We start from the raw sequence: 12761 nt of genomic DNA, 5'->3' as shown, positions 1-12761 counted from the left end.
GCCACCATGCGTTTTATCAAATTTCTCTGCATTATTTTGTTTATCCTTATTTAACTGACATGGGGTGAATGAAACGAAAATAACCATCAATAGGCAACACTGGTTGATTGGTCAGATAAATGTAAAGGGCTTCAAACTTGACACTAAAAAATCTTGACATATGGTGAATGCAATATGTGTACTTTTAATACATAGGAAGACGACCGAAATTAGTGTAAATTAATATTTATTTCAAAATTTTTGCTTTTCATTTAAATTCAACATGCCCACGCAAAAAGTTTTCTGCATTTTTTTTTTGTTTTATTAAGAAATTATTTAGAATATTTCAAACTAACACACAGCCCAATTAAAAGCTTACTAGAATTTAAGTAAACGCTAATATTAGCAGTACAATGGGTAGGCAACACTCCATTGTTGTTTGTGTAATTATGGTTGCCTATCAGGGAGCGCAGGTCCTATTTGCATACAGCCAAAACTAAAGGAAAGAGGAATGACGTAACAATTTAGCAGAAAGGTTATTTTGATTTTGCCATATTAATATTGTGAAACGGAGACAGTTTGTGCTTGCAGACAGTATACTGAGTCTAAAAAATATTAGGCTTGATTTTTAGTAAAGTATTTGACGTAAAAGAGTAACGTTTGGTTCAAATGGTGTCCAGACCTACACACTGACCTAAAAGTCTTGTCCATAGCATAGTGTTTAACCTGAAATTTCCTTCACGATTTGTCAAGAAAATTTCAAATTAATTTTTTTCGAACAAAATAAAACAACATTTGTAACCAAAACTTTATTATTGCCGGTCCGGTTTTTTGTCGCGACACGATTTGCTGCACTTTTTGTGACTGTCCAACTTGTCCTTTCGACCGAACTCTTTGCCGCACAGTTCGCACTTGTGAGGTCGCACACCCTCGTGCGACCGCACGTGCCGGTGCAAGTTCGACGTGTGCGCAAAGTACTTTCCGCACTGATTGCACTGGTACGGTTTCTCTTTCGTGTGTTTCCGCATGTGTTTCCGGTAGTCCCCGGTATGCACAAACACTTTAGAACAATGCGCGCAGGTCTTTTTTGATCGCCTACCACCACATGTCTGTTGGTCACTTCCGGTTATTCCGGTGGAGGTGGAGGGTTGATCCTCTGGGTTGTACGTGGTTGGTATGGTAGGGAGTATACTCGGGTAACTTTCGTAAGTTTGATTGTTACTACCCAGATTAGCTAGGGATGGGTCAGGGACCTGCAAACTACCTGAATTTTCTGTGGTTATTTGGTGAAACTGCTGGTGGTATTGTGGGTAGGGGTCCATGTTTGTGGTATAAGAGCTTCCAGGGTAACTGGTACTTAACCCTAAATTGTCAGGTGGAGGGTATAACCTTTGGTAATACTGTTCTGAACTAGGAATGTTCTGGTGGTGAGGAGGGTTTGGATAGGCTAACAAAAAATCAAAATCTTGGCTGAGATCGTCCTGAGCTGTTTGAGGCTGCTGAGGACAGCAGGAAGGGCACTGGCACCCTGTGGGGTGCAGATTGTCCATTTCCTTCTGGAAAAAAATCATAATCTAATTTTCCCTGGCAACTGAAATTAAGTTAAATGACCCTAAAGTTTGTGATTTTCCAATTTGGGTTTGTTACAGAAAAAACCGAGGGTTTTCCAACCCAACCGCACCCGAAACCAAACTTCGCATGTACGCAAACCTTGACAATTAAATAATCCGCAAAAAAATCAGCGACTTTCAAATCTTCGGGCTGGTTCGCTGACCCAGAAGAAATTCGATTAGGAAATCCCAAAGTGCAAAAATTAAGGCGATTCGCAACAAAAATTCCTCAGGTTCGAGGAATTGAAGAAATTTTAGAACCCGTCCGGAACCGTGAACATGGAAATTCCCAACTTTTATATACTGATAGGTCAATGGTACCTTTTAAAATAGATTTTTAATTAACTCTAGAAGGAGTGAAAGGCCTTAAAGACTTAACACTTTCTAAGCTTGCGATTGGTCAAAAAAGTTTTTCAAACATGCTTGCTTTTTTTTAACCAAAAGAGGATGTTATAGCCATTATTGTGGTTCAAAATACCCACAATTTTGGGTAAATTTGTAGATTGTAAGTGAAAACCCCAAAAAGCCATACTTGCGGTGTTATCTTAGTAAAAAATTAGTTGCAATTATCACTTGGTTTTAATTAACTTTAATCAAATTTTCAAGGATTAACGATATAGTCGTTTTTCCACTAAATCGTTTACTCATTCAGGGACTTTACAGTGCAAAATAGAGTGGCAGAATGCACCAAATAAACATTTTAGTGTGTACTATTTTTGTGTGTGTGTTTGCTTAAGAATTACCGGGAATTATTCCCGATTTTGCGAGGAAAACAAATATTAAAGTCTTCTCGGAAGAGTTTTCGGTGGTTAACCGTTGGATTTACAGGAAAAAATTTAAATTCCATTAAATCGCCCGAATATACATCAGGACAGAACAATTTACAAATTAATTTACTAGTCAACGATGCTGACCTGTGTGACGTCATTTGACAGTTGAAGTTTCTAATGTCACATAAACCAGAAACTTTTTTGACAGAGTTACAAGTTCTCTTGAGAAAATTTGTCGTCTGTCCACCATCTTTGTTTATCTCATTATCTAGAGCTTTTGAGCGTGTTTTGTTTTACTTTTCTAGCTTCACAGATTTGACAGTTTGCAACATTTTGACATATGGAACTAAAACTGACTTATGACAGATTAAAATATGCTCAAAAGTAAACAGATACACGTCACGACTGTCCAATTTCTACTCATGGACCTATAAACAAGCATTTAATATGATTTACAAGTGTATCAACAATAACAGTACTTTTAAGCTGGGTTTGTAGTTTTATAGCTTTATGGAGTGGCATTTGACAGTTACCACTATTCTGACAGATCGAAATAGAAGCCACAATAGACAGTTACACGTTACAACTACCAAATAACAACTCATGAAACTATCAAATGCATAATACACTGATTGTATTGCTTTTAAACAAGTTTTGTAATTTTATAGCTTTATAAAGTGGTATTTGACAGTTACCATCATTGTGACAGATCGAAATATATCCACAATATACAGTTACACTGTCACAACTGTCAAGAAACAACTCATGAAACTATAAAATGCATAATACACTGATTGTATTGCTTTTTAAACAAGTTTTGTAGTTTTATAGCTACATGGGGTAGTATTTGACACTTTCCAAGTTTATGACTGAATTATGCTTAAAATAGACAAATACACGTCACGACAAATTGTTTCACCATATTATAGTAGCAAAACTGGAAATATTAATTTGTAAATCTGGAATTTCAGATAATATTTAAAAAACTAGGTTTTCACCATTCAAAAGCGTTTCTGGCTTTGGTAGTAGCTATAGTAGGTTCCATAGTAATTTTTTGGGTCAGGACAAGTCAGTTTTGACCTACTATACTAACGCCCAGGCGGTTGTGCACTAAATTAATTAAAAATGGTCTGTAACTTACTATAGTTGGCCTTAGTTGAAACAAGACTGACCTGATGCTAGTTTTTGTCTAATATCTAGGATTTAGATAGTAGTATTATAGATATTTATGCAAAACAAGACACAAAATTAAACCCTTTATAAACTACTTAAGTGCTGATAATTAATAACAATTATTTGATAAAAATATCGAATTTTACTCACCAATTCAAGTAGTCCCTAATCAATCCATAAACAAATTGAGTCACTGTAATAATAATATTATAACATTATTGTTATCGGACCGATTTGCGGTTGTTTTGATTGGTCGACCACAATAATAGAAATCATGGCCACGCCCACTGCACCGCCCCCAGCCTATCAACAACTTTTGTATTGTTTGATAATGCAAATAAATATTCAATCAATCAAAAACTGTCATTTTTTCGAGTTTCCGGTCCTTTTGACTCACTACTAAATCATTTACGAGACATCGTAAAACCTCTACTGTTTTTGTTGTCATTACTATAAATAATATATAGGGTGATCTAAAGAGAATTTTAAGGGCTATAAAAAGGTATATTAAACCACCCCGTAACTCTTAAAATAACCGAGTTATCGAGTGTTGAAGTGGAAACTGTCTAAATCAGACTTACTCAACACAACCTCAAAGTTTTTACTCAAAAACTCGGTTATTTGACATTGTTCTGACAGTTACTATACAGGGTGGTCTAAAGAGCTACAATTTGGTATATTAAATCACCCTGTAACTGTTAAAAAGTGAAAACTAGCAAATTCAAACTTAATCTCATCACAACCCAAGTTTTTACCTAAATAACGATTATTTGAGATTTATACTAAATACTCTATATAGGGTAGTTCAAACAGGATTTCAAGGTCTACAATTTGGTATATTGAACCACCCTGTAACCGGTAAAATAACCGAATTATGGGCTGTTGCAAGTGGAAACTGTCAAATTCAGCACAACCCAATTTCTTACCAAATAACTAGGTTATTTGACATTTTTACTATAAACCCTATACAGGGTGACCAAAAAAGGTAAGTTTACTCAACTCAAAACTCTAAAAACCTTCTTCAGAGAGTTTTCAGTTACATACAGTAATTACAATACTCTAATGTAAAATAAGTAAACTTTAGGGTCATTCCTACTATTTTATATAACAAAATACAACTGTCTTACCTTTTCTTGCAGGATTTTCTCGCAAACGGGTAAATTTTCACTTTGGTTATCACAATCACAAACCGCCCAATTGCGGGTGGTCAACGTTCCACCCAAACCGGGATAATTCAACAGGAACGCGCCAAATTGTCGATAACACAAGCGAGCGCCGCCCAACAATAGTACTCTGTCCACTTCCGAGATATTACAAGTCCGGTAAATTTCAATGGGGATTTTTTTCACAACAATTCCGATTTCTTCTAATATGGACATCCTGATGAATAACTGATTTACTTTGTCAGATAATGGTAAATGAGGTAGAAAGCCGGACATTTTCGGATAGTACCGCGAAAAGCACGTTGTACCCCGGCCACGTTGCCGTTGTTTCTAACATTTCTATTTGTTTAATGATAATTAATACAAAATTACTGAAATAAATGTGAGTAGTTAAACAACAGGGATGGTTTGAATGTGACTTTGATCCGGTTCTAACTAAGGCGCTAGCGAGAATAAGTGGCAACCGTTTGCCCTGTCACTACGTCACTTTCTAAAGGGAAATACGTCTTGAATGAGGCGCCGTGCCCCCCCTCCGCCCTCTCCAAACTACGAGGGGATTCCCAATTATCGTGGTGATGACGAACTTTTACTATCCGTGCAATTTTTACGCGCTCGTGTGTGTTTTTTCCCTCCGGTGGCAATTTTGTTTACACTAATCAACATTCGTGCGGCGTTGCCGCATCTAACACAAAAATTAGCAAATCAAGAAGGTGTAATTTCAGAAGGTCACGTGGTCTCAGTGCGATTTTGCAATCATGGTGTCATGTGATATTTAGATTATAACGCGTTTTACAGTTCAAACTGAAATTTTAACAACATTTTCAACTCAAACTGAGACAGTAAATAAGTTTTTGAGGTTTGTGCATGTTACTCAAAGCCTTTCGGGAATGAAATTAGTTGTAAACCTTACTTTGACTACACCGTTGGCTCGTGGTATTCTACACATCTTTGTGGGGTGAAATCCATCAATTTTCTTGCGTAGCCACTCACGGACACTATAACAAAACGTTTCAATCCTAATTTAAGCTAAAAACACTAAATTTTTACCACAAAAAACTGTGAGAAACACTAATCTGACATTTTGCTTCTCCACTCGCGGCCATCATGGATCATGGCCAACTTGATTGCTTCCTATAGATGGTTGCCTATAGTGCAGAATCCCAGACAGACACACATATTAGCTGTCTCTCTCTCTAGTCGGTACATAAGTGAGAGAGCTATATTTTCTGTTTTCTGTCAAATTCAAGCAAGCTAAAATACAATAAGTTAATGTTTACTTTTATTTTTGCTATAGTGCCTTAACACTGTTTTTTGTTGTGAGAAATTAGTTGGTTTTCTTTCATATTCATGATAAACAGAGCAAAAGTTCTTTTAATTGAGTTTTATTATAGTAAAACAAATCTCTGGTTCGCCAAAACGTCAAGGAGGCTTTGACTGGTGCACAGCATCGTTTGAACTGTAATTTTTAACGCAAATTGAAACTTTTTTACGTTAAAACTAACGGTTTAACGATTTTTTTGGGTTTGTGCGAGTTACTATCAAAGCCTCGTGGATAAAATGAAGCGAAAACACATACCGGGGCTACACCGCTCACTAGTGACATTTTCACATTTTTGTAGAGTAGTTTTTGTGCCCAGTCACTCACTTGCACTATAAAGAAACGTTCCAGCACTAATTTGTGGTGAAAACACTACATTTTTACCTGGAAAAACTGCGACAAACACTAAAATCTGATGGACGCGCGTCCATTTTGAATCACGGCCAACTTTGATTGCTTCATATGGCGGGTTGCCTATATCTTTGCTTTAGTAGACAGACAAACCAATTATAGCTGTCTCTGTCTAGTTGGTAGATAAGAGAGAAAGAGACAAGGCAATGCTTTCTGTCAAATAAATGGGTATGATTTAAGACCCAACTAAAACGGTATGACGTCATGGTGGATAATCTTTTTTCCTGAAAAAAAAAGTCTGGAATTAGGATTATTAATGAGAATTTTCACAATATTTCAGTTTTCTAATTGCTAATGCTTCAAGGTAGTCATGTGAGTCGTGTGACATACGAGTGACAGTTTATAATTTCCTTAATTTTTGTATTAACTTTCACAATTGTTGTTAATTTCCATACCAGCAGAAACAACGACTCTTGAATAAATAAATTAAATTTTTAGGACCGTACCACAGGTTGTAATAGCCCTTTAATTCATTTACATAGTGGCGCCTTCACCAACTGTCCAGAGCAGTTTAAATCAATCCCATTAATCACGATGACAAAATGATAACTCATATCATGGGATTTACTAAGACCGGTCAAGATGACTATAAAATAAAAGGAAATAACGTGTTCTTGTAATTTTACTGGAGAATATCGTCGATGATCTGGTCAAACATTAATCCTTGAATTAATGGCAAAAAAAACGGTAATTCCACAATAAGCGTATCCTGATTGGTCAAGTGACGTCAATAACGAGCGTTGCAAATAAATATTACAAATGAAAATGAAGGAATTTCCTTCGTATGACACTTCTTCAAGCATCGTTCCCCCTCCACTGCTACCCCCCTGGAGATTACCTGATCATGTTTTGTATTATGGATTCAGTTGGTTTAATGATTTGAAGCAAATCAGGTTTGCCAACTTAATCTAAGGTTAGCGTTAATTTTATATTTATTAGTGCCATTAACCAGGATTGTTTTGTGTTTAATTTGGATTACTTTAGTTTAGGTGAGTGAGTGTTTTTAATTTTTTTTTGCTTTAAAAGCTTTACAAAATGACAGTAAAATTTCACTAAAAATATGGTAAAATAATAAAAAATTATATTGTTTCTTAAACCACAGTAATATAGCTAATTTTTATTCTATATTGCTTTATCAGGACATTTTACAGAAAACTTAACGGTCACATGTTAAAAAAAAAAAAAACATAAAAGATGCGCTTGTGTGTATAATTATTGCAAAACTAAAAACCAGATGTTCAGGATCGTTAAAATTCAGCTTAACAAAATGTCACGTGAAGTCTAAATGTAATTAAAAAAAATAGGGTCGAAATTCGCTTCAAATAATGCGACCACCCTGACGGGATTTGCCCTAACCGTAGTGACTCGTTTGATGCAATAATGACCCATAAAAATTGCACTTAATACGTTTTGTTAATATATGCAAAGTTGTGTTTAAAGCTAATTTACCATCACGGCGTATCTTCTCGTTTAGAAATCGGTCAAACAAATTACCATTCAGGGTTTTATCAACCATTTTAAAAGGTTACTAGCGTGTCGTAATAATTACCAGCTTAATAATATGTTTTTTAACAAAAAATTTCCTAATAGTAAAATATATAATTTTGATGGAAAACGTACAAACAAGAAGTATAAAGCATCGCAAGGTCAAGTTCTTTGTCGTTACACAACTGCCGTATAGTAATTAGTTAAGCCGCATTTTACGCATATTTTCTACACCACAGAATGTACAGAGTGTCCGCGAAAAGTGCAAACCTATAATACAGGGTTGCCACCAGTTGCCACATCGGTCAACTCGATTTCCCCTGTCGAAATAAGAAATCCCCAAACTGTAACTTTTCTCTCACTTTTAAGATTGGTGTTCTTAATTGTCACGTGCCAAGTGACAGTTACTCATGTCATTTACAAAGTAGTTTCCATCTTTGTTTACAGCCTTGGTTTCCAATGGTTTTCTCTCTTTTTCCGTATACTTTTACACTACGATGGTGACAAAAACCTACTATTACAATAATTTTAATTAGTACATCACCCGATTAAAAATCTTAGTAACAAAATCATAAAGATATTAAGATTTTATTTTTATTTTATTACAGATGTTATGAAGTGTGATTTGGCTTTATTGTTGCAATTAGCATGCAACGTTGCCTTTGTCCTTGCTTACGACAATAATAAACAAAGTAAGTGTAGTTTTTTTAGAGATTTAACAAATTATTTATTAATTCCTTGTTATCTACTGTCTTAACATCGATGCCAAGTCTACATGTACTCTTTTTCGGCCAATCACAAACCACCATTTATGACGTCTGAATTTTTAGGTGGTGAATATGAAAATCACCCTTGCAAACGACCCTGTACTGGTCACCAAAACCCTCAAATATGCCAGTACAAGTTTACCATAGAAAATTACTATACAATGAGCAAAGCTTGTCATGACTGTCCTACGAACCGGACTGATTGCCTTAGGCCTGATTGTATAGCAGGTGATGGACATTCCAGGGCTGTAATTTCGGTTAATCGGATGATTCCAGGACCGTCCTTAGAGGTAATTGATTTAATTTCATTTTTGTTTGTTTTTTTTTACAGAGATTTTTAGGTTTGTTTGAACGATTTTGTGGTTGTGGACGTGGAGAACGATCTAATCTCCGAAAGTACTTCGATACATTGGCATGGACAGCACATGAAGGACAGCCCTTACATGGATGGGGTGCCCTACGTCACCCAGTGTCCTATTTTGCCCAAAACCACATTCAGGTACAAGTTTCAAGCGAAGCAAGCGGGAACCCACTTTTGGCATTCACATTTTGGTATTCACACTCCTTTTAGACGTAAATAAGCCATTTAAGGGTGACTTTTAAGGGATGCAAAGGGTGGACGGGTGTTTTGGACCTTTTATCGTTCGGGTACCCGAGGAGGAGAACCCGCACGATCCTTTATACGATTTCGACTTGTCTGAGCACACTTTGTCTCTAATCGATTGGGAGGTGGTGTCTGGGATGGAGAAATTTCTCTACCATCACCATAGCGTAGGGAATAACAAGCCCAGAACCCTCCTGGTCAATGGTATGGGGAGGAATAAAGTGTTTGGAGACGTGGAGAACAACGACACTGCTATTTACACTCCAGTTGAACGATTTTTTGTCGAACAGGTAACTTAAGTAGGCAACCAACTGTACACGCTGATGTATTACGGGTTGCCGAATAGTGTTAAAAACGTAGAGGAATTAGGGATGTGCTTAAAGTAGTAGGAATGTAGTCAATCTGAATTTTGACCCAAAAAAAAGACTTTTTCACTTTTTAGGGCTACAGATACCGGTTCAGGGTAATAAACGCCGGTTTCCTAAACTGTCCAATCGAACTGTCCGTGGACAATCACACGATCACAGTGATTAGCAGTGACGGCGAAGACGTATCACCCATTGAAGGTAAATAATGACATTAAATACAAAACAGACTGTTAATTTTTTGACAGCTGATTCGTTGGTCGTGTACGCTGGGGAACGATTCGATTTTGTTTTGGCCGCCGACCAATCAAAGGCGCTGTACTGGATGAGGTTTCGCGGATTGATGGACTGCGACGAACGCTACCAAAAAGCGTTCCAAGTGGCCGTTTTGGAATATTCCAACTATTACGCTTATGTTCCAGAAGGTAAATCAGTTGCAAATAGCCAGTTTTCCCTTTTAAATGATTTTTTTTGTGTAAAGAAGCCACGCTGGAAAATGACACAATAACCAAATATGTCAATGTGACGTATAGGGAACGGCTGCTCGGTATTGAAAGGGAGGAATTTCCAGATTCAGAACCGGACTACGATAATTCTCAAAGACTTGGAAAGGTTAATATAAATTTGACAGTTTTTTGACAATCACAAAGCGTCACACTTACCAAACACTTTAATTGACAGTTAATTGTAATTTTAGCAAATAAACTCATTGAACAAAGGAACAGAGTCCAATAGTTCCCACGTGACCATTCCAGAACTGTCCTCAGTGCAAAAATGGGATCACAGACTGAAAAAGCATCCAGACTATCAGTTCTATCTGGCTTATGACTTTTACAAAATCGATAATCCACATTTCTATCGATTTGGATATGAATTTTTCTCTGGTTGGTTTAATACGTTGACAGTTTGAGGTTTTTTGTTTGACATAGTTTTTAACAGTGTCCCAGGAGACTAATCCAGTGTTAACCCCCCAAATCAACCACATTTCAATGCAAATGCCCTCATTTCCTCTACTGCCTCAAAGGGATGAAATCCCTTCAGACTTTTTTTGCAACCAGGAGACAATGAAGCTATCAAACTGTACCAGTGGATATTGCGAATGTCCTCACGCTTACCAGGTAAGCCTGACTGTACCAAACAAGAGCTGGGTCGAACCTTCCAAAGATCCCTTTAGGGTCGATAGTAGAGCTGGTGGTGATCGATGAAGGGCTGGCCTACGACGCGAACCATCCCTTCCACATGCACGGCTACAACTTCAGAGTGGTGGCAATGCAAAAAGTGGGCGGTAACGTGACCGTGGGGCAAGTAAAGGACATGGACGCTAACGGAACCATTAGCAGAAACCTTCTGGACGCCCCATTAAAAGACACGGTCACCATACCGGACGGTGGTTACACTATTCTGAGATTCGAGGCTAACAATCCGGGTTTCTGGTTGTTTCACTGTCATTTGGAGTTTCACGCGGAAATTGGTATGGCGCTGGTGTTCAAAGTGGGGGAGAACCACCAAATGCCCTCAGTACCACCAAATTTCCCTAAATGCGGCAACTACCTCCCTCAGGTAGGTCTAACCTAGCCTCTATTTTATCATTTATAATTAACTTTTGAAAGAGTAGATTACAGAGGAAGTCAAGCAGGAATGCAGTAGTAGTTTTCTCAACAAATTGGAGGTTTTGCTGGGTGAAAACTGTACCAGTAAAGGGTCACATTCTATACAAGGCCACGTCCTAATGCTGCTACCTCTAGTATTATATTTTTATTAATTAAGCTTAAACCAAAATGGGACCAAAGAGTTGTGATTATGTTTTTTTAGCTTGAAATAAAGTGTGTTTTGTTACTATACTGCTTCTTGGTGTCCTCCGCCTTATCCAGGTAAGAAAAAACTAAAAACCTAAGCAGCAACCAACCATACACGCCAGTGTATTACGGGTTGCCAATTTAAGGACCCAGAGGAAGTAGGAATGTGCTTAAAGTCTAGTAGGAATGTAGTTAATCTTCCTTTGTCAGGTTTTTCACTTTTTGCCTTGTAACTCCTCAAATAACGGAGTCGAAATGGGGTTAGGTAACAAAAAAGCAATTTAAAAACCTGTTAGGACATTTGAATTGTTGATAAATGGTGACTGTAAAAGTAGACTAGTTATTCGTGCAACAAGGGGGCAAAGTGCAATTTTTGGTTATTATTATTGAACTGTTAATTGTTAACGAGTAATAATTGTGACAGTTTAAAAGTCCACTTAACATTAAAGTACCATATAAATCCATCTTGCTTAATAACAAATTCAAGCAGGTCATGGTTAATTATTGCCAATTCGCTAATGAAAAACCTTAAAAAGTGCTTTAAAACTCATTTAGTTTTTCGCTGGTAAAATCAACGGTTTTCGATTGAAAAGATGATGGTAATCAAAAATAATTTGGTAGCTGATGATGGTCCAGTCAGGGGGACATTCGGTAATTACTATAATGGTAAAAAATGTATTTTTACGGCAGTAAGCGGAAAATAATTAGATACCTACTACTACTGCTTTAATTGTTTCTAAATTTGAGTTATTAACATTATAATTACGGTTTTTAATATGTACTTTGTAACAATGTCTGTTTTTTTATTTAAATTTCAGTCAGAAAAGTTGCTCCAGGATGTTGATGATCTGGTGGCTCAGCCAAAGTGGTTTGTAATAAAATTACCATTTATTATAATATGAACCAAAACAGGTGGCTGTTAGTATTCAGAATTTTAATTGTTTACCACCTGTATAATCTAAGAAAATGTCCATTTTAGAGCCTAAACAGTAAACCACTACAATCTAAGGAAAAGAGTTGCAAGTTGACTATTGTTCTGATACAATCAAACAAGAATAACAAAATAAAAGTTAAAGTTTTCCCATTTTACTGCTTTATCGTACATTTTAATAGCTCCTATCAACCAGGTACCATCTATATAGTTTCCATTTGGTATGCAACCCACTACTTTACCAAATTATCGACCAAAACGAGGACATGCACACTTTTGACTATTTCCCACGATTTGGAAGCAACTTTGACTAAGACAAGACAATTATATATTAGTATTTAGTCTGATCTGATGACTAACACCAAAACAGTAAACAAAATGTTAAGTCA

General features: G+C 36.7%; 2 protein-coding genes across 3 annotated transcripts; one reads left to right on the top strand and one right to left on the bottom strand.

The window, feature by feature from the left end:
* Positions 1-773: 773 nt before the first annotated feature.
* LOC145736189 (uncharacterized) lies at positions 774-6645 on the bottom strand. 2 transcript variants are annotated; one of them, XM_081990476.1, is made up of 5 exons: positions 6398-6645; positions 6272-6345; positions 5743-5946; positions 4660-5690; positions 774-1535 (listed from the first exon to the last, which is right to left on the bottom strand). In XM_081990476.1, exons 4-5 carry the CDS (start codon positions 4969-4971, stop codon positions 792-794), a joined length of 1056 nt encoding a protein of 351 aa, XP_081846602.1. In that variant the 5' UTR covers positions 4972-5690; positions 5743-5946; positions 6272-6345; positions 6398-6645; the 3' UTR covers positions 774-791. The 2 variants fall into 2 exon arrangements, with proteins under 2 accessions (XP_081846602.1, XP_081846603.1); XM_081990477.1 differs by having other exon boundaries at positions 6272-6645.
* Positions 6646-7266: 621 nt separating this feature from the next.
* On the top strand, positions 7267-11486 carry LOC145736411 (multicopper oxidase 3-like). The gene is made up of 12 exons (XM_081990838.1): positions 7267-7413; positions 8518-8601; positions 8740-8966; positions 9018-9228; positions 9281-9570; positions 9723-9846; positions 9894-10070; positions 10127-10257; positions 10343-10529; positions 10585-10763; positions 10810-11205; positions 11261-11486. Exons 2-12 carry the CDS (start codon positions 8523-8525, stop codon positions 11405-11407), a joined length of 2148 nt encoding a protein of 715 aa, XP_081846964.1. The 5' UTR covers positions 7267-7413; positions 8518-8522; the 3' UTR covers positions 11408-11486.
* Positions 11487-12761: the final 1275 nt, after the last annotated feature.

Source organism: Ips typographus, linkage group LG12, assembly GCF_016097725.1.
Source record: "Ips typographus isolate SLU linkage group LG12, UJ_Ityp_2.0, whole genome shotgun sequence".
NCBI classification, from domain to species: Eukaryota; Metazoa; Arthropoda; class Insecta; order Coleoptera; family Curculionidae; genus Ips; species Ips typographus.
The sequence above is the reverse complement of the archived record's forward strand: the minus strand, read 5'-3'. Positions and strand labels throughout refer to the sequence as shown.

Bases quoted from the DNA above. Each gene is read 5' to 3' on its own strand.
- LOC145736189 (XM_081990477.1), bottom strand. From the start codon at position 4,971: ATGTCCGGCTTTCTACCTCATTTACCATTATCTGACAAAGTAAATCAG. The intron at 1,536-4,659 runs GTAAGACAGTTG...ATTTTTTTCCAG, and splicing joins AGAAAATCCTGCAAGAAAAG to AAGGAAATGGACAATCTGCA.
- LOC145736411 (XM_081990838.1), top strand. From the start codon at position 8,523: ATGAAGTGTGATTTGGCTTTATTGTTGCAATTAGCATGCAACGTTGCC. The intron at 9,571-9,722 runs GTAACTTAAGTA...TTCACTTTTTAG, and splicing joins AACGATTTTTTGTCGAACAG to GGCTACAGATACCGGTTCAG. The intron at 10,764-10,809 runs GTAAGCCTGACT...AACCTTCCAAAG, and splicing joins AATGTCCTCACGCTTACCAG to ATCCCTTTAGGGTCGATAGT.